Source organism: Heterodontus francisci, chromosome 12 (assembly GCF_036365525.1).
Source record: "Heterodontus francisci isolate sHetFra1 chromosome 12, sHetFra1.hap1, whole genome shotgun sequence".
In the NCBI taxonomy this organism is placed as follows: domain Eukaryota; kingdom Metazoa; phylum Chordata; class Chondrichthyes; order Heterodontiformes; family Heterodontidae; genus Heterodontus; species Heterodontus francisci.
The window spans coordinates 36,536,458-36,563,479 of record NC_090382.1 but is presented as its reverse complement, the minus strand read 5'-3'; the positions used below and the strand labels follow the sequence as shown (position 1 = coordinate 36,563,479).

At 42.7% G+C, this 27,022-nt stretch overlaps 1 protein-coding gene across 3 annotated transcripts in view; it reads left to right on the top strand.

The window, feature by feature from the left end:
• The window catches only part of LOC137375574 (drebrin-like), a 243,767-nt gene extending 217,061 nt beyond the window's left edge, over window positions 1–26,706 (top strand). For 2 of the 3 annotated variants that reach the window (XM_068042929.1, XM_068042931.1), the window contains 4 exons: window positions 5,142–5,285; window positions 10,560–11,278; window positions 13,294–13,378; window positions 26,331–26,706. In XM_068042929.1, coding sequence (XP_067899030.1) covers window positions 5,142–5,285; window positions 10,560–11,278; window positions 13,294–13,378; window positions 26,331–26,395 — 1,013 coding nt within the window. In that variant the 3' untranslated portion in view covers window positions 26,396–26,706. Of the gene's footprint in view, window positions 1–5,141; window positions 5,286–10,559; window positions 11,298–11,981; window positions 13,274–13,293; window positions 13,379–26,330 lie in introns of those variants that run through there. The other variant, XM_068042930.1, reaches the window with a different exon arrangement.
• The last annotated feature ends 316 nt before the right edge of the window (window positions 26,707–27,022 follow it).

Below are 27,022 nucleotides of genomic sequence, written 5' to 3'. Positions count from 1 at the left end.
TCCATAGTCCTGACCAAGTTTCATTCCTCAACCAACAGCACCGACATGGATTGGGCTGAGGTTTCCTCCACATTTGTGCCCAGATATACTTAATCTGGGTGCAAACAACTTAAGTAGCTTAGAAGTTCAGAGTTTTGGGTGGAATTGGATATCTGGGAAACTATAATGTACCCATGTCTTTGGTCTTTTACCTCCGCCCATTAACCCTTCTACCTGAAAAAATCACTGCCCCAAAACTGGCCACACACCCAACTCTGAAATGCGAGCCTCCTTCAGCTGTGCTTGTTTTGGGGGATGCCTCAACATTGCATCCAGATTTTCAGGCTCAGTAGGATGCTAAGCCAATGTTCTGGTATTTTTAATTGCAAATTTCTGAATATTTTTGAAAAAAAAATGTATTATCCCTGAGACCTGCTCTGTCTTTTCTGTTTCTTTTAATGCATTTATATGGAAACTATAAGTCACATCAAAAATTGAAAAGCTTCCTCGATTGCAAATTCTTTAAAAAATAATGCTGTGCTTGATGTGCATGAATGATGATTAAATGAGTTAAAACTATAAATTTTAATACTCATAGATAAAATATATAGTGTGGGTTTGACATTTTCTTGTGTCCTGATTGTTTACACTGATAAATGCCCATTTTAAGTTTGGGCATATTTTATCTAGTAAGATTGGGGGAATACTTGGATGTAAGTTGACATTGGTTACATGAGCACAGTTTCAGACGCAACTTCCGGATTGCGCCCAAGGAGGAAACTCCAGGCCATTATCTTGTTATATATTTCATTACTGGTTGTGGGATTTTGTGTGCAAATTGACTGCCATGTTTCCCTTCATTATAACAGTGAATACACTTTTAAAAAGTACTTCATTTGACATAAAGTGCTTTGGAAGTCCAGAGGTCATGAAAGATGCTCTATAAATGCAAGATCTCTCTTTCTTACTGATTTGCAGTTACTAATCGCCATTTGGTATATATAATCTGCTTTTTATGAATTTAGTGGGGGTTGCCTTGATGGCTTTTCCAGCAACTGTTTCACACAAAAAAGCCCTTAGAAAGATCCTACGCATGGAAGACCATTAATCGGGAACCTTCTATAATCATAATCCTTCCTGACTGGAAATCAACGTAATTGTATGTGATCCACTCAATAGTTGTGGCGTGTAGATTAGCCCACTGCTCCAAAAAGTTGGAACACCGCTGGCGCTGTGGGACCTAGGTTTAAATTTAGCCCCAACGAAAAGAATGAAGATTTTCTGTCTTTGCTAGAATTATCATTTCAAATTCTTCTGGTCTGTTTCTATCTCGTTTTTATACAGTCTACCTCAGAAAATTCCTACAAGTTGAACAGCAGCAAATCAGTAATCTCTCACTGAGAGACCACAAAGATAGAAAGTTTTCAGAATGGAAATTTCGGTACAATGTAAAGGGTGCCTGATTTGTATTTTATTGATGTCATACCTGATCTAGGAATGGTTTATGGTATCACATACATAGCTAAGACTGGGACTGGGCTTCTGCTCTTGCGCTCACCTACGATTCATCTGATTGGGAGGAGAGTCACAGGCTGCTGTGTTCAGGAGCTAAAACCCCAGCCTTAGTCTCCAAAAGTTTTTGTTTACTTAGAGGGAGATTAGATCAAATGCACCATGGAGTAATTCAGTAACATAATTGAACTATATTACATTTAGCAAAGAGTAACACCACCCAAATACTATTGATTTTGCACTCCTGTTTGCAGTTTGTGTTTTCATCTTTACAATTCAATTCCTTCTCATTTGGACAATAAAATATCAACTGAAAGTGGTTACAGACAATAGAAGAAATGTTCAGGTTATTTCAGGAGATTTTAATATCATAGCACTGAGGAAGTGGTCTTGCACCCATATTCCCCAATGTAGTGAGAGGAAAGACCATGGCCTAGACTTGGTAGCCCACAGAAGGGGAAGAAAAACTGGAGAAAGAACGGATTTGTGCCACTCTTAAATGCATCATAGTAGTTATTTAGGGCCTGATGTCAGCAGAGGACTGCGATCAGGGCAGCTGTCCACTTGCTCAGTAAAGGATGCTGCATGTCCCATGGAATCTGCAAAACAGGAGGATGATTTATTTATTTAAAAAGTTGTTAAAACTACCACAGATGCAAGGGAACTGCATAAAAGATCTACATTAAGTAAGTAATTTACACATTCCAAAATGTGTGAAAACGGAAATAATCACAGTTAGTGTGTGACTGAATTGTGTGTGTATGTGTGCTGATTTAGCCTTCAGTGTCATTGTTCTTTAGGCTAGCCTGTTTACAGTTTAGAAATGAAATCCATTATGTGCATGCTTAAAATTTTTCTTTTTTAGATGTGTTCTCTGCATTTGTGCAATATGGCAAAGCCACATTTTATTTGCTGCTCTGCACCTTGCCAGTGAATGCCATGTTAGGTGCCCATGCTTTTGCATCTTGGAATGTGCAAGAGCTCTTCAGACAGAGCTTTGGAGTACAGAATTCAGAAAGATGGACCCTGGTTGGGAAGCTTCTGTCTAATGGCCCAACAATGCATTTCATGAAAGAATTTCAATGATTCTCTCTTAATTTTCTGACTTAGCATCTGCAGAAGATCAACAGACACCCTGTAGAAATGTGTAAATGGCCATTTTTAACCACTTATGCATGGGTTCTGCTGATCTAGTCCTGCAGAAACTCCACAGAAATTCTTGGCAGATATGTTTTGATCTCTTGTTTGGATCTCTCACTTGGATCTCTCACATGAATTGTAGCATAGTTAGAATCAGCCACATAAAATTAACAAAGAAAAGGCAAGAGTTCCTAAAATTAATGATTTGTCTTTATATTTTGAATAGGAATGCATATTTTGGACTTTAAATTTCTTCATCCATCCTGTCCTAATTCATGCTTGGTTAGGTCTGTGGGCAGCACCATGCTCTGGTACCTTACCCAAGTGACCATTCTTGATATCTGAGTCTAGGAAATGAGTAATAATGACTTATTCATTTGTTGCAGTTATCACATGGTGTAATGGCTGGAGAAGAGAATTCTGGCTGATGTCCTCCCCTGCCTTGAGCCTAGTGATAGCGAAGCTAGTTTTTGTATTCCTAGCACTCCCCCAGCTGAGAGCACCTAACTCAGGACATACTGAAAATTAAAACTTTCAATTTGACAGGACTTCATGGTTCAGTACCACACACGTATCAGTGCATTTATCCACTAATCCATTTGAGGAAAAATTTCCTTCATCTAACAATTCTAGGTATTGGAATAAACATTGGCAGAATTTAGCCATGAGGATATTGCTGTTGTAACAGCCAACTGGTAAGTAAAATCATACACAGCAGGGGCCATTTTAAGGCTACAAACTTTAGATTAAATGCTTCTTTGGCGCATGTCAAAGATGTAGTGGGGAAGAGAGGAATTCTGACTCATGAGCCTGCCCCAAATCCCATTTAAAGCAGCTATTATTGCTCAAAGTAGATCTGGGCTCCGCAATGCAAATACTGTTCTATTAAGGGGGATTAAAAATGGGAGCATATATCCAAATCAGTGATGATTGTTCCACTATATGCTTGGAACTTTCCAAGAATCCAGTGTCTGTATTTTTCATAATGAGCGTGATAGAAATTGTTCACAATCAGAATATCAGTAAAACATTGTGATAAAAGATGTATATACACCACAAAGTACTCTAAGTTTGATGGCTGGTAATTTAGGAAATTCTGAAAAATGCTTTTTCATGGAAAAGTCCCAGTAGATTCAATCTATCCTCCATCCCTTATCCTCTTACTCTAATAGCCTTGTATTCTGTTTGGGTCACTCAAAGCTTGGGCCAACTGCTCCAAAGATTCTGTTTTTTTTATCTGTTGATGGGATATTTCAACTGTCCTGCTATCCATGTGTGCCTCAACAACAGTTTTACATGTTTGTCTTTCCTTTGTCTGAAAAGCATTTTCACATTCCTATCCTCTGTGTACCTGAAAAGTAATTCCACCTTCTTGTGCTCTCTGTGTGCCACAGAAGATAAGTGCCACCTTCCTCTTTGCTATGTGCCTCAGAAAGTAAATTCCACCTTCTTTGGGAGCCATAAGAGCAGTTCCATCTTTCTGTCTGCCATTTGTGCATTCTAATGTAAGTTCCACCTTCCTGGCTTCCTGAAAAGCAGTTCTACATTCTTATCTCCCTTGTGTGCCTAAAAAGGTAAGCTGCAGCTTGACTTCTTTTGTGTCCCTCAAGAGCGGTACCAGCTACCTAATTTGCCTGTACTCTTGAAAAGTGAGTTTCATTTGACTGTCATCCTTGTGTGTTGTTTGGGCCTAAACTGATCACTTCTATCTTTCAAGGTGAATTTGGATTCTAGCTTACTGAGAAAATCTCAATTCCCTATTACTTGGGTAGGCCTGCTATAGAGAACTATGGTAGGGGCATTTAGATCCTCTAACGCAGGCTGCACGGAAGGAATTTCTCTGCTTCATTTCCTGTTCTGGACTGCGAGTGATTTATTTTACCTTTTAGCTCTCTCCTATAATTAATGACAAAAACATGTTAGAAAAAAAGTGAAGCATTTCAGTCCTTAATTAGTTATTGCCCTAAACCAAAAATTATGCAAAAGAACATCCTTGGTACACCTCTGAGTGAAGATCATCATAGTGAGTTAAATCCTACCATTTCTAACCTGTGTAAGATTCCTTGTTTGTACATAAACAGCAGGTGGCTGTAATCACATGTATAAGTAGTGGCCGTTGACTTTGCTGCTACGTTAGTTTCAAAGAGTAATTGTCCTTTATCACAGCTTATTTAAAAATTTATTTTTAGTTCTACAAGTTTTAATCACAGCATGACAGCATGAGCATTTTCTTCTCCAAAAATCAGTATGATTACCAACCCCCTCCATCTTTATTGTATGTAGCATTGATCATTTTCCAATTTAAGATTAGATGATTCTACATATTGCTAATTCTGCTCTGCGGTGGTTCATTATAAATAGACAAAATCATTTTTGCTGATGTAATTGACAAAATATTCTGTGGATTTTGAAAACATTAAATTATATTTAGTAGTTTTTCCCTCTTAAAATTGTGATTTGACTGTTGTTCCATGTTCCTATTGATTTTGCACTCACATCTCTTATAATAGCTCAGCAGACACAATTTGAATCTACCAGACTGGAAGATGTAACATCCTTCAATGCTCCTGAGTCAAGCATCGTTACAACACCAATATATGAGGAGAATGAAGAGACTGAAGTGGAAGAGCTTCCAAATTTAATCCGGGATACAGGTATAGTTGGAAAATAGATCCCATTATAAGGAATTGGGTGGTTTGAGCTCTACTACAAAGACGTAGAGTCACAGAGTCATTTACGGCACAGAAGGCGGCCACTCAGCCCATCGAGTCCATGCCAGCTCTCCACGGAGCAATCCAGTCAGTCCCCCACTCAATGCCCGTAGTACTGCAAGTTTTCTTCAGGTGAATATCCAATTTCTTTTTGAAATCATTGATTGTCTCCACCTCCACCACCCTCATAGGCAGCGAGTTCCAGGTCACTAACACCTGCTGCGTAAAAATGTTCCTCCTCATATTCCCCCTGCATCTCTTGCCCAAAAGCTTCAATATGTGTCCCCTAGTCCTTGTACCATTAGTTAATGGGAGCAGTTTTTCTTTGTCCAACTTACCTATGTACACCTTTATTAAATCTCCCCTCAATCTTCTTTGCTCTAAGGAGAACAACCCTAGTTTTTCCAACTTAACCCAATCCCCCATCCCTGGAACCATTCTGGTAAATCTCTTCTGCACCCTCTCAAGGACTCTCACATCCTTCTTAAAGTGTGGTGACCAGAATTGGATGCAATACCCCAGTTGGGGCCTAACCAGAGCTTTATAAATGTTCAGCATGACTTCCTTGCTTTTGTACTGAGCTTCTATTTATGAAGCTCAATATCCCATATGCTTTGCTAACCATGCTCTTAATATGTCCTGCCACCTTCAATGATTGATGCACATGCACCCCACATCCCTCTGTTCCTGCACACTCTTTAGAACTGTGCCATTAAGTATATATTGCCTCTCCCATTCCTTCTGCTAAAATGCATCACCTCACACTTGACAGTATGAAGTTCCATCTGCCACCATCTGCCCATTCTGCTAGCCTATCTATGTCCTCTTGCAGGCAATTCATATCATCCTCACTGTTTGCCACTCCTCCAAGTTTGGTATTCCAAGGTACAGATCATGTATATATAGTAAAAAAAAATCAGTGGTCCCACTACTGGCCCTTGTGGAACACCACTGTCTACCATTCTCCAGTCTGAAAAATAACTATTTACCATGACTTTACCTCTGCTTCTCTCTCCACAGATGCTGCCTGACCTGCTGAGTATTTCCAGCACTTTCTGTTTTTATTTACCATGCCTCTCTGTTTTCTGACCTTAAGCCAATTTTTTTATCCAATTGGACACTGACCCTCCTATTCCATGAGACTCAATTTTGTTAGCCAGCTTTTTAAGTGGTACTTGTTCAAATGCTTTCTTAAAATCCATATAGACAACATCCACCACATTCCCTTCAAACCTCTCTGTTAGTTCATTTAAAAATTTAGATTAGTTAAGCGTGACCTCCCTTTTACAAATCCATGCTGGCTCTCCTTAATTAACTCAAACCTGTCCAAGTGTCTGTTGATTTTTTTCCCTAATTATTGGCCGGAATTTTACGTGGCGGCAGAGGTCCCACCCACCGGCTTAAAAATTAGGGGCGAGCCTGCCTCTGCTGGGCCTGTAAGCTAAGCACTGATTTTGTGTGGTCCAGGCACTTAATTGGGCTCAGGTGGGACGTCTGCCGCTCTGAGGCAGGATGTCCCACCTCCAAGAGCTGCCAGCCAATCAGAGGGCTGGCAGCTCCTCAGTCCCAGCAGCACCACTGGGAGCGGTGGCCACTGCTGGGACTGCACCCAGCGTGAGGTGCTTGAGGGATGTTGGCCTCCATAAAGGTGAGTGGGGTTTCAGGCCTCGCCATGGACAATCGACTAGGCCCCAGCGAAGGGTGTGGGGGATCGTTCAGGAGGTAATGCTCCATCGGGGGTAGCTTGTGCTGTTGGGGAGGCCCTCTGTGGGGCACAGAGTGCCCAATCAGAAGGACCGCCCCCTGGCCCCACAAGGAAGCCGTCTGGTATTACCAGACAGCCTCCTCAGTTGCTGAAGTTCCCAGACACCACTGGTAATATACCAGCGGCAGTGGGAGGAGGCCCTTAAGTGGCAAGTAATTGACCACTTAAGAGTCTCATTGGCCTGGGGGAAGGGGTCCGTTCAACCTCCACCGCTGCTGGTAAAATGGTAGTGGGGGAGGTAGGTGGGAAAGGCAGCCCCCTTGCCTCCCACTCGATTTCATAGCCCCCCACCTCCAGTCCACTTCTGAGGATGGTGGGGGGCACGCATGCATAAAATTCCAGCCATTGTTTCTAAAACCTTACCCACCACTAATGTTAAATTAACTGGCCTGTAATTGCTAGGACTATCTTTACACCCTTTCTTGAATAAGAGTGTCACATTTGACATTATCCAATCCTCTGGCACCTCCCCCATATCCAGGGAGGATTGGAAGATTATGGCAAGCCCTTCTGCTATCTCCATCCCAACCTCCTTTAGCGACCTGGGACGCAAACCATCTGGACCAGGTGACTAAGCATAGCCAGCCTTTTCAGTGTCTATCCCCTCTCAGTTTTTACCCTGTACTGTCTCTGCTTCTACCAATACTTCGTCAGATTCTGGTTCCTTAGTAAACACTGATCCAAAGTACACATTAAGTATTTTAGCCTTCCCCTGCACCTTTAAGCATATATTACCCTCTTTGTCCCTAATAGGACCCAATCTGCCTCTTACTACTCGCTTACTATTTACATGCCAGGAGAGGATTTTTGGGTTCCCTTTTACGTTGACTGCCATTCTGTTCTCATGTTCTCTCTTTGCCAGTCTTATTTTCCTCTTCATCTCCATTCTCATCTTATTGTATATCATTGTGTTCTCACTTAAAGAATTCACCTGACATGAATCATACATATGCACACATGATTGTGAATTTTAGTCTGTTGGCTAATATGAATTCATCAAACACTATGAATGATAAGAAAGAAGCTGATGCTGTCTATTTCAACTAATAATTGGTATTTCTCCTGTTGGCAGACTATAGCTTTATGTACATGTCCCACAACATTCTATGATCTATTCACCTTCAAGGTGACCAAACAGGTGGATGAGGGTAAAGCCGTGGATGTGGTGTATATGGATTTCAGTAAGGCGTTTGATAAGGTTCCCCACGGTAGGCTATTGCAGAAAATACGGAAGTATGGGGTTGAAGGTGATTTAGAGCTTTGGATCAGAAATTGGCTAGCTGAAAGAAGACAGAGGGTGGTGGTTGATGGCAAATGTTCATCCTGGAGTTTAGTTACTAGTGGTGTACCGCAAGGTTCTGTTTTGGGGCCACTGCTGTTTGTCATTTTTATAAACGACCTGGATGAGGGTGTAGAAGGGTGGGTTAGTAAATTTGCGGATGACACGAAGGTCGGTGGAGTTGTGGATAGTGTCGAAGGGTGTTGTAGGGTACAGAGGGACATAGATAGGCTGCAGAGCTGGGCTGAGAGATGGCAAATGGAGTTTAATGCGGAGAAGTGTGAGGTGATTCACTTTGGAAGGAGTAACAGCAATGCAGAGTACTGGGCTAATGGGAAGATACTTGGTAGTGTAGATGAGCAGAGAGATCTTGGTATCCAGGTACATAAATCCCTGAAAGTTGCTACCCAGGTTAATAGGGCTGTTAAGAAGGCATATGGTGTGTTAGCTTTTATTAGTAGGGGGATCGAGTTTCGGAGCCACGAGGTCATGATGCAGCTGTACAAAACTCTGGTGAGGCCGCACCTGGAGTATTGCGTGCAGTTCTGGTCACCGCATTATAGGAAGGATGTCGAAGCTTTGGAAAGGGTGCAGAGGAGATTTACTAGGATGTTGCCTGGTATGGAAGGAAGGTCTTACGAGGAAAGGCTGAGGGACTTGGGGTTGTTTTCGTTAGAGAGAAGGAGGAGGAGAGGTGACTTAATAGAGACATACAAGATAATCAGAGGGTTAGATAGGGTGGATAGTGAGAGTCTTTTTCCTCGGATGAGGATGGCAAACACGAGGGGACATAGCTTTAAGTTGAGGGGTGAAAGATATAGGACAGATGTCAGAGGTAGTTTCTTTACGCAGAGAGTAGTAGGGGCGTGGAACGCCCTGCCTGCAACAGTAGTAGACTCGCCAACTTTAAGGGCATTTAAGTGGTCATTGGATAGACATATGGATGTAAATGGAATAGTGTAGGTCAGATGATCGGCGCAACATCGAGGGCCGAAGGGCCTGTACTGCGCTGTAATATTCTAATTCTAAAAAAAAAAAATACTTACAACTGAAGTGGACCCTTGAAAGTCAAGGGAAGATACAGGATAAAAATTACTAAATTAATCTAGTGCCAGCTTAGCACAGTTATTAAGCTAATGTCTGTTTCTTGTTACAAAGCCTGTCGTATTGTAATGGGCTGTGCCGTCTTTCTTGGCCATTACCTTGAAAGGCCCTTCTCTCAATTCAGTGTAGTTAAGTGTCTAAAACATACTGTACTACTCTTCATCGATGTTGGTGAAAGTTGCAGATGCTATCTGGATGCAAGAGAATCTATAAATGCAATTTAGTTCTGTGGGTTATTATCACCTCTGTTGGAAGTTACATGTATTTGCATGCATATATGACATCCCTCCCTAGGGAGAAAGAAAATCTAACTACCCTGATATAAAATAACATGCTTGACCAAGGCATTGAGCAATACTAGTGTCTTGGTACTGATCAGGAAAGAGTGGGCAGTTAACAACTCTGACTGAGAAGAGTGACAGGATTAGAGCATGATTATGGGTAGTATGCAGTTCTAATTGAATTTTAAGGGAGTGCACAGCTAGTTGTAGACGAAGAATGCAGCTTACTGCTCATCAGGAGTAATGTGTAACTGAGAAGGTGATGGAAACAGTGTATGACAGTAAAGCTCTGAATGGAGGGAGCAGTGTATGACTTGGACTGTAGATAGATGATCTGTGTATGTTGCAGGGGGTAGTTGTGATTGGAGGAGAGGATCAGGTTTTAACTCTGAATGTAGAGGCGGTAGTGTATGGCTAGGTAGGGGAGGGAGGGAGTAATGTATAATTCTCAGGACCATGTACAGCTGTCATGGGGAAAGCATCAGTGTACAACTCTGACCCAGCATGAAGTCGGGGTGGGGGGTGCAATATATGGCTTTGACTTGGTAGGCACAGCGTATGGCTTAATTTGGGAGATAGGTGTATAGCTCCAAGCAGGGCCCAGTGTACAGCGTTGATGCTTGTGCTGCTTTATGATGTGAATAGAAACATTTGGATATAGGAGGGAAAGGTAATATATAGATTCGTAGAGTTTTGTGCATTTTAATAGTTTGCCTATAACCTGAACAAGTCTACCAACACATTGGTTGGTTAATCCCTTGTCTCTATTTCTATTCTATTCCATATAGGCAAGACTATACTTGACTTTGCAGAAAAAACAGCCATTCAATGTGAAGAGCCAGTGCCAGAATGGAATGTGCCAAGCTATACTGAGGAGCCTGGTCTTGTAGATATAGACACCCCAAACCCTGTATGGCCTGAGGCACCCATCTTTGTACATACTGAAGATTCGGTACACAGTGAGCAGGCAGGCTTCATAAGTACTGAGGAACAAGGTCTTGTGGACATTGGGAATCCACAAATGAATGAGAATTTTCCACAAGTGAATGAGAATTTGCTGGACCTTTGGGAAGCCAATGGAATAGACCAGCTGTCATCAAAATCACACAGTGAGCTAGCAGAGAAGCCTTTGATCTATACCAGCACTGAGGAAACGGAACTGATTTTAAATATGAAAAGCACACCATTGGATGAGATAGTGTCAACACATGCAGACACTGAAGCAAATAGCCAAATGCTTGTGAACTTCCAGGAATCAGCAGAGCAGCCTGCAGAATTGGAGCCCACGGAACTAGGGCAACAACAACCACAGAGATGTGGGGAAGCTGAGGAAGATAACTTGCTGTGTTTTGACGGTAATGAAGGTCTCCCAGCACCACCTCCAGACTGCCTTGATTCACAGCAATGGGAGAACCTGCCGAGCCTCATAGAACTGGAAGGATCACAACAGATGAGTGAAGATTACTGCTTTGGAATACAGGAACTGCCCAAACCCCAAGATGCAGAGGTAAGTTCGGGTGAAACAGGTAAGGCAAGCATATGATATGGATTTTGGTGCACAACAATTTGCTCAAAAGCAGGAAATATTTTCATTTTGTTTTGATCCTGAGGGGTCTTGACATGGTGGATGTGGAAAGAATGTTTCCTCTTGTGGGAGAATCTAGAACTAGGGATCACTGTTTAAAAATAGGGGGTCGCCCATTTAAGACAGAGATGAGGCGAAATTATTTCTCTGAGCGTCGTGAGTCTTTGGAACTCTCTTCCTCAAAAGGCGGTGGAAGCAGAGTCTTTGAATATTTTTAAGGCAGGGGTGGATAGTTTCTTGATAAGCAAGGGGGTGAAAGGTTATTGGAGGTAGATAGGAATGTAGAGTTGAGGTTACAATCAGATCAGCCATGATCTTGTTGAATGGCGGAGCAGGCTCGAGAGGCAGAGTGGCCTACTCCTGTTCCTAATTCGTATGTTCGTACATATATTAAACTACAGCAACAGGTATAAAATTCAACTTTTAACTCCTTTATTTTAACTCTCAGATATTAATCAAAATGTACCATAGTGACTGAGTTAGCATAAAGTATAATGTATAGCTTCACACAACAGGAGTACAGGTTGCAGATAGCCCAGACACATTTCTGTTGAGAAAGCTTCCTTATCAAAAGCAGAGCCTCATGTAATCAGTCTTCCTGTCCTTTTTATTTGTTTGATTGCAGCAAAGCTGATGACTCTAAGGGTCCTATTTGAAATTAATTGGGAAGATTCAAACTGGTTTCCACAGGATGTGAGTTGACAGCACATAACTGTGTATGATTTAGCACTACACTGGCAATTAGTCAGAGAGGTTACAGGTGTCGCTGGTACAGGAAATAGAAAAATATCACACTGGTGCAGTGGGATATGTTATCCCAAAGTTCAGACACATTGTTGATGCAGAGTAAAGGAAACTTTACTTTGGTTGTGAGCATGCCTTATCTGACATGTGAGTGCCTGATGCTGGTACTGCATGTCTTTCCAGTGCTGGCATTCCTCACCTTTGTGCGCAAGTGTCACCCTTGACTAATACTATAATAATTAAGCTTGAATAAAACATCACTCTTGCTTAAACCTTTGCCTGATTTAACCTAGTGTACAGATCTGTGTATACAGTCTGCCAAAATGTCCGATAGATTGTTCTAAACCCTTAAAATAATCTCTCGGTCCATCCAAAACTCTGACAGGACCACCGTTCTCCTTCAACACAGGACGCGTTTAATGCAATCTTAATGAGAATTGTTTAACCACTGTTGGTGTAATGTCTTCAGTTATATGGTGAGACTAGAGAAGCTGGGATTTGGTGTAGAGAAGGTTAAGGGGAAATTTAATAGAGATGTTCAAAATTGTGAAGGCTTTGGATAGAGTAAATAAGGAGAAACCATAACCAGAGGACTCAAATTTAAGATATTTGGCAAAAGTGCTGGAGGTGAGTTGAGGAGAACTGTTTTTACACGTGATCTGGAATGCACTAACAAAGGGTGGTGGAAGTAGATCAGTCACAACTTTCAAAAGGGAACTGGATATGTACTCGAACAGGAAAAATTTGCCAGGTTATGGAGATTGATTGGACCACTCTTTCAAAAGGCCAGTACAGGCATGATGGGCCTAATAACCAGCTCCTGTGCTGTATGATTCTAATCAGAATACATTGCCTATTTTATCCTTAGATTTCAAGTTGGTGGTGTGGGGGGAGGGTGAAAGGGAATGGAAAGCAGAGGTTCCGCGCTTAGTCGCTTGGATATATGGTCGGAGAAAGGGGGTGTGCTGCTGGTCTAAATTTTTGTATTTTTCTAAAATAATGACCAACCCAATTGTTTTCTCCAGGAAAGCGCTCTTGAAGGCAAGAAATCACAACAGAGAATAACATTTAAATTGTAAAATTTTTGTTCTGAGATGAAATGAGCACTGCCCCCTTTTAGCCACACAGTTTCAGATTGCGTTCAGTCTAATGCCGAGTTGCATCCTGTAATTTTCATTAATTTTATTCTATAGGCGGTTCAAGATTTTTTCAACCAATCACAGGAGGAATATATTAAAGTCCAATCTCATGTAGAGGAAAATGCCAATAAAATACCAGGTGAGAAACTGGCTAATTCTCTTCAGTGCTAGCATGTTTTGTATGTTTTTTTATTATAAAAATGTTACAATTACCTTTTGTACTTAACCTTTATTCTCTCCCATCCCAGTCATTCTGCATCTTTGCTTCCTCGAGTCCAAAGGGAGTGAACTTGTGCCTATCTGCTGCACAACCAGTTTAGCATCCATCACCAGATTTATTGTTGGGTCTGACCCTCCACCACCTATTAGTCTATAATAAACTTGGAGAGCAAAGATGGCCCTGGCTTCTTTTTTCCACTCCTAATCATTCCTTGAACTTCCACCCCACTATTCTGACCTCCAATAAAAAATGCCAGGAATTCATGGATTTTTTTCTCACTAAGGTTAGGCCCACCCATTCAGCTGCTTCCCCCACACTCCAGGCACCCCTCTGTCCTACCCCAGAGTAAATAATGAGAATAAAAGCAAAATACTGCGGATGCTGGAAATCTGAAACAAAAACAAGAAATGCTGGAATCACTCAGCAGGTCTGGCAGCATCTGTGGAAAGAGAAGCAGAGTTAACGTTTCGGGTCAGTGACCCTTCTTTCAGTTCCGAAGAAGGGTCACTGACCTGAAACGTTAACTCTGCTTCTCTTTCCACAGATGCTGCCAGACCTGCTGAGTGATTCCAGCATTTCTTGTAAATAATGAGAAACTGATTCCGCTGGAGGTAACCAGAGGACACATATTTAAAACAATTGGCATAAGTACTGTAGGTGAATTGAGTTGGATTGTTTTTACGCATGATTTGGAATGCACTAAAAGAAGGTAGTAGAGGCAGTTTCATCATAACTTTCAAAAAATAAATTTGATGAATACTTGAAAAGGAAAAAATTTGCAGGGCTTTAGGGATTAATTGGATCAAATAGTCTCCTCCTGTACTGTAAGATTCCAATCAGAATGCACTGCATATTGTATCCTTAGATTACAAGTTGGGTGGGGGGCCAGGTCAAGGTGTGAAAAGGGATGGAAAGCAATTGCTGTGTGCTGAGCCACTAAAATATAAAGTAGGGGAAGAGCTGTTCTGCTGAGCTAAATTTCTGTATTTTTCTAAAGTATAAACAACCTAATTGATTTCTTGTCTCCTGGGAAGTGCTTGTCCTGAACCTACATCTTTCACTAGCTTCTCTTTCATCTTCCCTCATGCTCTCTACAAGCTCATTTTGTCCAAGAGACCCACCCCCTGCTCCTTTGACCCCATTCCCACTAAACTACTGATCATGCAACTCCAATCCCACATGCTAGCTGGCATTGCAAATGGTTCCCTGTCCTCATATTTTCTCTCTCCCTTCCTTTCAAAACTGACTCACCCCTTCTCAAAAAACCCTCATCATGACCCCTTTGTTCCACTTCCAAGCTCTTTATCCTCTCAAGTCCCTGAAGGTGTTATGTCTCCCAAATTCATGCCCATTTTTCCCACAACTCCCTGTTTGAATCTCTCCAATGAAATTTCCCCCACTGCCAGAGCACTGAAATGGCCCTGACAAAGGCTACGAATTATATTATTTTTGCCTGTGACAATGGTGCACTATCTCTCATCCTACCTGGCCTCCCATCATCTACCCTTCATAAACTAACTCATTCAAAATTATGCTGCCTGATTCTATCAAACACCAAGTCCCGGCCACCCATCCATGATTGACTCCTGGTCTCCCCAATACCTCAAATTTAAAATTCTTATTGTTGTGTTTAAATTCCTTCATCACCTCACACCCTCCACCCATCTCTGTAACCTCCTCTAGCCCCAAGACCCATCTCTTGAAAATTGTTCTTTTGACTGTGGCTTCTTTTTCAATCTCCGCCACCCCCGCTATCACCTTCTGCTGCCTCAGCCCCGAGCTCTGAACTTCACCACCACCCACCCCCCCGCCCCCCCCGCAAACCTCCTCTTCCTTCTTCCCCCTTTATAGCCCTCCTTAAAACCCATATTTTTAGCCATGTTTTTGATCACCCTCCATCTCCGACCTCCTTTCCCTCTCCAAAGTCCTTTAATGTGATGTTGTCTCCCAAATCCATGCCCAGCTTTCCTGAAAACTGCATGTTTGAATCCCTCCGATCAGGTTGTCACTCCTGCCATAGCACTGAATTGGCCCCATCAAAGTCACAACTAACATCCTATGCATTATGAATGTGATAAATTTTCCCTCCTTATCCTCTCAACTTGTCTGCAGCCTCTGACACAGTTGTCCACACCATCCTCCTCCAACACCACTGCTCCATCGCCGAACTGGTTGCGACATCACTCACTTGGTTCCATTCCATTCTACCCAGTCTTACCAAGAGAATCATCTGCAATGGCTTCTCTTTCCACTCCCACACCATCATCTCTGGAGTCTCGCCAAGGATTTTTCCTTGGCCCCCTCCTATTGCTCATCTGCATGCTGCCCCTCAGTAACATCATCTGAAAATACAACAGATTCCATGTGTACACTGACAGCACTTTGGTCTACCTCACCACCACTTCTCTCTCCAACATCCAGTACTGGATGAGCAAAAATTTCCTCCAACTAAACAGTGGGAAAACTAAAGCTATTTTCTTCCGTCCCCGACACAAACTCTGTTTCCTAGCCACCAACTCTGTTCCCTAGCCACCAACTCTATTCCTTTCCCTGGAAAATGTCTGGTTGAACCAGATCATTTGCAACTTTGGCGTCGTATTTGGCCCTGAGACGAGCTTCTGACCACATATTGGCACCTTCACCAAAACCATCTGCTTCCATCTCCGTAACATTGCCCAATTCTGCTCTTGGCTCAGTTCATTGGCTGCTGAACCTCTCATCCATGCCTTTGTTACCTCTAGACTTGACCATTCCAATGCTCTCCTGGCCAACTTCCCATCTTCCACCTTCCATCAGGGATAGGCATCAACATATTGCACCATGGACATTTGACAAAATTATTGACTCAGCCACGGACATGGTTGCAATTATTCTGTATGTAAAGTGTATAGCCAATCTAATGCCATCAAAACACAGTCTGATTTAAAATGCATTTCTTCCTATTTAGTGAGATACTTGGCATTGTTTTTGTTTGCACAAGTAGTCAATGTCTGTCTGCACACTTGATGTAGCGATGCGGAGAATCCGGAAAGATATCCAACTGTCAGGAGTGATCTTTATCTCTTTCCCTCCCCTCTCGCTCTCCCTCTCTGCGTCAATCCCTATCCCCTCTATGTGTCCATCTCTCTCCCTTCTCTCTCTCCTCCCTCTGTGCCCATCCCTCCCTCTCCCCTCTCTCTCTCACTCCACTCTCTCTCCCCCCTTCCTCCCCCATTCTCTCCCTCCCCCCTCTCTCCCTTCCCCTTTCTCCCTCCTCCCTCTCCTCCTTCTCTCTCCTCCCTCTGTCCATCCCTCTCTCTCTCTCCACTCTCTCTCCCCCTTCCTCCCCCCTCCTCCCCCATTCTCTCCTCCCTCTCTCTTCTCCCTCTGTCCATCCCTCTCTCTCCCCTCTCTCTCGCCCCACTCTCTCTCTCCCCCTCTCTCTGACCATTGCTGAGAGCAGGAACAGCAGTTTCTGAACCTCGGACAGATTCAGGGTTTTTCAGCAAGTTTTTAAAAAATAATCAGAACCCGCCGGAAAATCCCGAATCTGTCCAAAGTTCAGAAACTGCTGTTCCCTCACTCAGCACCTGTCAGCTGTGAAACGGACACTTGCAATTTTTTAAAGTCGGACTGGTCTGGAAGAAGAAGCCAATGGGAAATTTCTTGTCCTTGAAATTACCAGTCACGGACCCCAATAACTTGTACCACAGACACTGGTGTCCATGTACGGACGCATTGCCGACCCCAGCCTTCCGTAAACATGAGCTCATCCAAACAAAACTCTGCATTCTGTATTCTAATACCTGTTCACCTATCAACCCTCTGCTCTGACCTACAGTAGCTCCAAATATGGTAACACCTCAATTTTAAAATTCTCATCCTTGTCAAATTCCATGGCCTTGCCCCTCCCTAAGTCTGTAACCTCCTCCAGCCCTACAACCTTCCAAGATCTCTGCCCTCCAATTCTGCCCTCTTGAACACCCCGATGTTAATCGCTCAACCATTAGCAGCCATGGTTTCAGCTGCCTAGGGCCTAAGGTCTGGAATTCCCTCCCTAAACCTTTGCACCTCACTACATCTCCTCCTTCAAGATGCTCCATAAAACCTATCTGTTTGACCAAGATTTTGCTTATATATCCTAATATATCTTTATATGGCTCGGTGTCAAAATTTGTTTGATAACACTCCTGTGAAGCACCTTGGGATGTTTTACAATGTTAAAGACTATTCAAAAATGTAAGTTGTTGTTTACCCTAGTGTTCATTTTTTTCCTTATACCTCTTTGAAGGCTTGGGGTATTCTTTTCTATGTTAAAGGCACTGTATGAATGTTAATTGTTAATCACCTGAGTGATGGAATAAGTGAGCACTGTTGAGCATTCCCAGGACAGGTGTAGCACAGGTTCAGAGAAATACTCCCTCTTAGTTACCTCACTGAGCATTCAGGGGTCAAGTAATATGTTTTTAAAAAAGAACACCCCAGCAGTACACCCAAAACCCCAACTCAGAAGGACACATTGCTTACCTCAATTCCCTCAAAGTCCATCTAGTTTTAGATTATTTGTAGAACTGCCCATAGACCCATGCCCACTAGGAACTGGGTTGAGACTGCTCCAGATTAAATTTCATTTTGTTAGCCATTGCAGCTCTTAATCTTTTTAACTCCAATTCATCATACTTTCTGAAATCCTGTAAAGCAATTACTTTCCAAGTAATGGTCTCCCTTTTAAAATCTGATCGGGTAGTCTATTGCACATTCTTATAACTCTTTGTGAAGAAGTTGTTCCCTGAAGTCATTTTTAACTGATTTAGTTCTAATTTTAAGATTATACTTCCCTTGTTCTATATTCTCCTCCTCAAAAGAGTGTTCTCTGACTGTTTTGAACACTTCAATCAGATTATCCCTGAACCACCTTCAGTCAAATTACCCAACTTCTCCTCACAGCCATTTCTTCATTCCAGGATACTCTTTCTAAGGTAGTCAAAACTGAAGGCAGTTTTGAAATGAGGTTTCATCAGTGCCATCAACAATAGCATAGCACTTCCTTGCTTTTATATCCTGCACCTCTTGTGATGAAGTCCAGCATTTTAAATTATTTTTTTCACCCAGGAGCTAGCTGTTAATGATTTAAACTCAAGGAGCCCTAAATCCTCTTTTGATTGTGTAGAAATGTATATAGTTTTTTTTTACCAAGCATACGGTCACACTACAGTAAGGTAACCCTAGCTACAGCTAGTGAAGAAATGATACAGTAAAGTATAATTTCTGATCAGCAAAATTTAGGTATGAACATTTGCCACACTCATATTACATTGTTCTGTGTGCTATTTTTAGACAAGCTGTTTGAGATTGTTACAAACGCTCAGAACAAAGCCCCCAATCAAAATATATGATTCTGATTGCAGTGGGAGCAACGCACTGTCAATTCAATCCCGTCGCTCCACAGATCGTATCATATTTCTTTAAGCTTTCCAAATCAAAGAAAGCAGCAGCCGAATTGAAACAATCTAGTAATCCCCGAATGAGGCGAATCAAACCAGGTATCTTTCAATATCAAAAATTAACTATTTATTAAAAAAAACTAAAATCTTAAACACTACTAAGGTAAACCAATACTTAAAGACCTTATAACTTGTACTTAAAAAAACTCTAACTCCCATATTTGCATTCATATCCTCAAATTAACAGTAGTTTGGTTTTTAATTAGCTGTCTGAAAAAATGGAAGAAACACTAAAGTCTTTGCAAATTATGCTTCCGATGAATGGTCTTCTAATTCAACACAGTCCAAGTTCACTTGCAGTCTTCCAAGGTCCGATGAGAAAAGGGTCCTTCCAGAGATAGGGGTTCAACAGTTCAGTTCAGCAGTTGTAGTATTAAACTCTTTTTTCCAATGATGAATACAGCAGATAAATAATTTGTTACTTCTTTAAGGAATTAATTTGGCTTGAAGCTATTTAGAAGCTTGAGAGAGAAACTAGCCAGGGTCTAAATGGACTTAGAGAGAGCTCTCCTATTTCCTTCGTGTGCTGGATATGTCTGTCAACTGTGTATCTCTGTTAGCCAGTTTCAAAGTCAAAATGGATACATTGAAGTCCTGTATGGTTGTTGCCTGGCAACCAGAATGCATTTTGGCTTACAGTCTCTGGAGCTTGTTGCCTTAAAGAAGTACCGATCTTTTACAGCCATAAAGGCTCACCGCAATATTTCCCGAGGAGAAAAAAAACACAGGATCGTGACAGAGATAAACAAGATATGCATGGCGGAATTTACTGTGAACTCCTACAAGTTTGCACCTGTGATGCCCTCACTGTTACGAGCTCACAGGACACCAGTCTGGTGTGGACTCTGTCTTTAATGAAAATGACTGTCATGGCTGCCCCCAGTCAGAGTGCCTCATGGTAGAGGTCACATGACTATGGAAAGCTAGGAGGCATATTAATACAGTACTGCATTTCTCTCCCAAACACCCCCCTTTTCATATGAAAAAAACAAAACAAAAATGTGCATGCATCATCATTTACACTGCGAGTTGGCCAAGTTTCCCACTATACACACAACTGTTCTCATTAGTAGTTCATCATTCTTGTCAGTCTCTGCACATGCATTGCACACATAGTCATTAAATCGTGTTAGTCTCTTAATGGTGGGCATGCGCATTGTTGTTGCTTGCTCATCTGGTTGATTTTCCTTCTCCGGCGAGTGTCGTTCCCTTGTCACTTTTTGCCGCAATAACTGTTGTTGTTCCATTTCCGTTGTGTGACTGTGCTGTGGACCTCTGGGACTGATGGTTGTCCTGTGTTCTGTGCAGTTCGTGAGTTTTCATCTTCCTGACTGGCTGTCTGCTTTGACGAAACAGCTTCAGTTGTGCGTAAATGTCTGCGATTGCAACGGTATATCTGGTCGTTCACTTACACCGCATACAATCGAGGTGACAACTGCTCTACACAGATCTCAAGTTGCCATTTGGGCTGACTCTTGTTGAGAGCATTGAAGGTTTGTATCCTGACTGGCTCTCCAATGCTCATTTCTGGCAATGGTTTGGCAGTTTTGTCAAAGTAAAATTTGACTTTCTGCCATTTCACCTTGATTTTGTCACTCACGCCTATTACTGCCTCTGGTTTCGGTAGCTTTTTTGCTATTGGAAGAGTAGCTTGGGTGCGGCATGACATTAGTCTTTGTACCGGACTACTTTTCATGCCTTCAGTAGGTGTGTTTCTCCAGTTGAGGATTCTCTTGTATGTATCTGTGCCAGATTTGCTCGATTTCTTTATGATTCTTTTGGTGATTTTCACTGCCACCTCAGTCTTTCCATTTGACTGGGGATAGTGCAGAGATGTATGGTGTTCAATTTCCCAATCCTTTATGAAGCGGCTGAATTCTTGACTCATGATCTGAGGGTCATTATCGGTCATCACAATGTCTGGAATGCCGTAACGACTGAAGTGTGCTTTCAGGCGTTCTACAATCTCACCAGTAGTCTTGAAGTCAGCTGGTCTACCTCCCAGTAGTCAGAATAGTGGTCTACAGTGACAAGATAATCAGTTCCTGTGAGAGTGAAGAGGTTTACTCCATGCTTCATCCAAGGTCTGTCTGGGATGTCATGTATCATCAGCGGCTCTTTAGTTTGCTTAGTTGGTACTCGTTACACGCACCGCACTGGCTGATATGGTCCTTGATTTCATTGCTCATGTTTGGCCAGTAGAGCACTTCTTTTGCCTTCCTCAGACTCAACTCAATTCCTTGATGGCTTGCATGGACGCGCTTCAGCATCTCCTCTCAACTCCTAAGGGATAATGACTCAATTTCCTTTGTACAAGATGCCATCTTGGGCTGTAAATTCATCTCTTTATGCCCAATATGCTCTTGTGACCACAGGAGTGTCCTTAATGCTGTCAGGCCATCCTTTCATCACTACTTCTTACAACACTTGGAGAGTTGCATCTTTTTGGGCAGTTGGCTTGATTTGAGCAAGGCACTTATCTGTCAGATTCAATGTCTCTGCTGAGTTGATGACTTCCGGAGCATGTCGAGCTGCAGCTTCACATTGGATCTGGAAGATTTCACAGTCTGTCGTAGCATCTTCTACTTTCTCGATAGGGAGTGCAGCTCTCATCAGCATGTCAGCCGTGTACATCTGTTTCCCTTGCTTGTATGTCACATCCAGATGATATCTCTGTAAACGTCCTTTGCGGACACTTTGGAGCAGATAGTAGCAGCTTGAGGAAAATGCTTTGGAATAGCTTGTGGTCGGACTCGACTGTCACTTTGTCTCTTCCAAGTAGCTATTGATGAAAATGTTCACAAGCAACGACAATGGCCAGGCACTCTTTCTGAATCTGAGCATAGCCACGTTCCATTTGGGTTAACGCCCTGGATCCAAATGCAACCGGTTGTTCTTGTTGCATTAGGGTTGCTCCAAGTCCTGTCTTGCTGGTGTCACACTGCAGGGTAACTTCATCTGTTATGTCATAGTATTTCAGCACTGGCGCTGCAGTCAAGTTGCTTGATTTTAGTGAATGCTGCTTCTTGTTCTGTGCCCCAATACCACTGCATGTCCTTGGCAGTGAGTTGGTGTAATGGTTCACACTCCAACAACAAATTGGGCAAGAAATTTGTTAAATAGTTGATGAATCCAACAAATTGTTGCACTGCTTTTACATCTGTTGGTCACCGCATCGCTGCTACTGCTCTCAACTTTTTGTGATCTGGGCAAAGACCTTTTGCTGTCAGTACATGACCTCTGTACTTGACTTCGGGCATCTTTAACTGCAGTTTTTTCTTGTTCAGTTTCAGGTTCATCTGGTGAGCTCTGTCCAGCAGTAGATTTTTTCACACTAGATTTTGATCATGGTCAGCAATGGCTTCTTCCATTGTGTCTCTGCATCTATAAACTAGCAGATCATCCACTATAGATTCCACTCCGGGAAGATCACTAACTATCTTATGCAGTCTGCGTTGATACTCTTCTGGAGCCGTGGAAATGCCAAACGCCATGTGCAACCATCTGTATCTCCTGAACGGTGTCCGGAATGTGGTTAGAAAGCTGCTGCTTTCGTCCAGCTTCACTTGCCAGTAACAATCCTTCGCATCTAGGGTTGTGAGGATTTTTGCTTTTCAAAATTCCTTCGATGGTTGGCATGAGGTAGTGAGATCTCTTCAGAGCTTTATTTAGATCTTTTGGGTTGATGCTTACTCTCAGCTTTCTAGGTTGTTTCATTGCTACCATGTTGCTAATCCATTCTGTAGGGGTTGTCACTTTCTTCAATACTCCCTTCTTTTCCAGCTCTTCTATCTTGTCTTTCAGCCTGGCCTTGAGGGCAGCTGGAACTTTCCTCAGCAGATGCTGAATTGGTCTTACTCTCTCATCTACTTCACGATGATATTCTCCAGGAAGACATCCTAAATCTGTAAATACATCATTGTACTCCTCTAGGATCTGTTCCGCGGTCAGTGGTTTAATGCGCTGCAACATGTTACAAATCTCTTTTTGCACTTTGAGCATTACCAGTCCAAGATTTAGACTTGCTTCAGCTGAGATGAGTAGCTTTAGCTTGCCGTCTATGATCTGGAACTCCAGATCTTCGTTCTTGCCATAACATTGGGCTCTCAGAGTAGCTTGTCCTTTTGGCACTAGTGTGGTGCTATCCTATAGCCTCGACCTTACTGTCGAAGGCTTTGTTTTTGGATCGGCATGTTGAGCCACTTTGCACAGGTCTGTGAAATTCATGATGCTGCATGACGCACCGGTGTCTATCTGGCACTTTATGTTGTCTTGATATTCTCCTTCTGCAGTCATCATTCCAACTATCACAAACCATTTATCACCTAGCGACCTGACTGAACCAACTTGTTGTATGGTATATAGTGATTCATCAGAATCTTCAGCTGACATCTCTCCAGTGGCCATTCGTACCTGATTTTTTTGCTTCCTTCTAGCCAAACACTTGTGTGCAGAATGATTCAGCTTCTTGCAGTGAGAACACTGCTCTCCCCACATTGGACATGCAGTCTTTTCCTGTGTGTGATTTCCTCCGTAGTATTTGCATCCTGCCCTTTGTCTGTGATCTTTCTGCCCTTTCGGCCTGGAATGTTTATCAGCATAATGCAAGGTCTGGTCTGTTCTGCCATGAATATGGTTTACAACCTCAGCACTTCTGCACATACCAATCACTTTCCTGAGAGTAAGTTTGTCTTCTGTCAGTAGACGTGCTCTCACTGCGGGATATCTTGTGCCTAACACAATCTTGTCTTTAATTACATCACCTTTTAGTTGTGCAAATTCACAGGATTCTGCGAGCTGCGTTAATGCATCACATATTGATCAATGGACTCTTTTTCACCTTGGGCCCTAATATTGAACACATACCGTTCATAGGTTACATTAACTTAGGGTTCAAAGCGTGCCTTCAAGGCTTTCAAAATTTCTGCTGTCCGTTTTTTTTGGAATACACTTTGTAACAGTCTCTCCCCAACATTGATAAAAGTGTAGCTACTCGTTGCCGCTCTGGTTTGTTAATTAAATCTGTCGCAATTTCGTAATTTTGCCATTGCGAGTGGAAAAACTGCCAGTTTTGCTTCATATCAACTTTCATTTCTACCGGCGCAGGCAGAGGAAAATTTGCAGCCATTGTCTTACTCTGTGCTTTCAGCCGTTTCTTTGTTCCTTTTCTGTGGCTTCCTTTGGCTTTTAGCAGTTCTGACCATTCCTGTGGCCTTAGTTCTGTAGCTGTGCTTGTAAACAGCTCTTCAACACTCAATCCCAGCCCACTCTGACACCATGTTACGAGCTCACAGGTCACCAGTCTGGTGTGGACTCTGTCTTTAATGAAACTGACTGTCATGGATGCCTCATGGTAAAGGTCACATGACTACAGCAAGCCAGGAGGCACATTGGTACAGTATTGCATTTCTATCCCGAACACTCACGTTATCTTTGGTATAATCAAAACTGAATTTGACTACTGGTCACCGTAAATCACTGTTTCTTGTCATGGGAGATGCAAAGTAGAAGTGAAGCACCTCCTGACAGAAGGAAAACTAAAACAGAGGGTGGGACTGATTTATTTACTGACTGTCTAAAGTCAGTATTTAGGAATGAAAGGAGTCTGCAAAATTGCTTGCTGATGCACTGCCCATGTCTGAGCTTCTAGCCAAGCTGAAATGTCTGGTATCCACAAGAGACAGCACATTATTATTGGTTGAGTAAAAGGACTTCTAATAATTAGGAGATTTTATTGTGACTTTTATTGGAAAGGGGAAAGGATGTAACATTGAAGTAGTGGGATGCACAATGGACAAGGGGTGAAAGTAATGGTATATGTTGTGGTAGAATTTTGAGCATAAGAATATGAATTAGGAAGTAAGATATGAAAAGGGAAGAATGGGAAACCATTGGTAGTGTGTGACCTGCAATAGATGAAAATAGTAAGACTCCATGGGCCTTGTCGTTCTCTTGCCTTGCAAGTACTGCTGCATTGAGTTCATGGCCAAGGTGATAGTGTGTAGGGTTGCCAATCTCTCAATGGAGGAAGCCAAACATTCACATGCCTGAGACATGACAGCCTTCATGGTATGGATGGATTCCGCCATCGTCCACTCATTATGTGCCCTTCCTGCTGGAGTCTCCTGCTGACACTGAGCTCCGTGAGAGAACACAAACGTGTGGGTTAGGCTGTGCAGATCTCGTCATGCCAACCATGTGTGCTGTGGGTATCCAGAAGTGAACTGTATGTCGATGGAGGACAATTCTCACTCTCTTGCACAGAGACTCCAGTCTCACCAACTGCGACTGAGCGGCCACCCTGGGTCCCTGCTAATTCAAATGCTTCCTCCTCAGCTGTCAAGAGAGGCCAAAGATCTGGGATGCTTCAGCCAATCCCCAATGTCTCCCTGCTGTTATGGCCCTCTTGTCCTACACATGGAAAGAGGCAGATAGTCATACTTCACGGAAAGATCAACATGACAGTTCTGCTAGTGGCAGCCCCTCGTTTCCTGCTGGGTTTCCTATATACCTTAGCCTTCCGTCCACTCTCACTGGAGTTAATGAGGGTGAGCTGTGAAAGAAGGTGGCCTGTGGTCGAGATGCTAAATGCAATCCCTAAAAAGGAGAATGGTAGGGAGCAGTCACCTTGGCAGAACAAAGGAGTTTGTTGACCCTCTTGCAGCACTGTGTCTACGTCCAAGGGGGTGGGAGAGTGACCCACGGCTGCTAACCTCAACGATCTCCGTTCAGGTTGTTTGGTCAGGTGGGAGGACCTCTTCTTGCCATTGCTGAGGAAAAGGACCTCAGCCTTGCCCCTGCAGCCTGGAGGAAAATCTCGAGGGAGGCATCGCTAAACCGTGGGGCCCCCTGTGTCTGGCCTGTGTTATCCTGTGGCGTCCTTCTCTGGGGGGTGGGTCCTGAGTCACTGCAAGACCGGTCTCTGTAGTGAACAGCAAGCAGCAAACCTGTCCAGGGTAGCAATGCAAGCAGGGCTGGCAGGCTTTAAATATGGCACCAGCACATGATCCAGAGTTATCTGATGATGGATTCGGTGTCTCACATCCCGCTCCCGCCGTGTGACTGACAGGGCCCTGCAGCTCCATTATTATAATTGGCTGCCCATCATGTGATCGCGGTGGGCCAGCTGCTCACATGCCAAGTGGTGACAGCTCCATTTCCAGGTCCGCCACTGGGACCTGCAACGGGCTGACTAAATTCAGCCTTGTGTATGCTCTGTCTCAGTTATCCCCTCAATCAATCCGTGTCCATCTAAGACTTGGGTCTATGTGCATCATATCCTAGATCAACTCATCAAACCTCATTTAAGTGCTTGAATTTTATAAATAAACTGTTTACATGACTGCAGTGTAACCATGGCAACACCTTGCTATTTCCTCTGTTTTCAGAAATCGATATTACCTATTGCGACAATGACACCGACACAGACCCAGACCATTCTCCTGCAGACTGATTTCACTTGGCGTGATGCTCTCCAGTATGACAATTATGCTTCAAGTAAATAAAAAAGACAAAAAATTGCTAAGTTTTAATTTCAGTCTGTGTTTACTACTTTTAATTGTAATAATTTGAATGTATTATTTTCTAAATTAACCTTATTGTATATTAATTCCACTCACAGCTGCTAGGTATAGTCTGCTGAAGCTGATATTATGTGACTAGCAGTGTTAACTATCACCAATTGCTTTTCAAGTACCATTTTCAAAAGCACAAATTTTGTGAAATGCTAATTGCTGTTGTATGAAAATAAACAGTTTCTGAAAATTCAGTTTTTCAAGAATGTCCTCATTTGTACAGACCACACTTGGATTTTTTTCCCTTCTCCTGATTTTCTTGCCTGTCTGTCTCTTCCTCCAGGGAGTCTGATACATTTTTGGAGAGCTATGGGGAAAGAGAAGTGGAGTGGGAGTAATTGGTTGTAAATTTGTTGGAGAAACATATAGTAGCAGTAACACAATATATATCTTATAGTAATTATTACATCCTCAAAGTAAAAATTTGTCACAATAAGAACACGAGAAATAGGAACAGAAGTAGGCCATTCAGCCCTTTGAGCCTGCTCTGCCATTCAATAAGATCA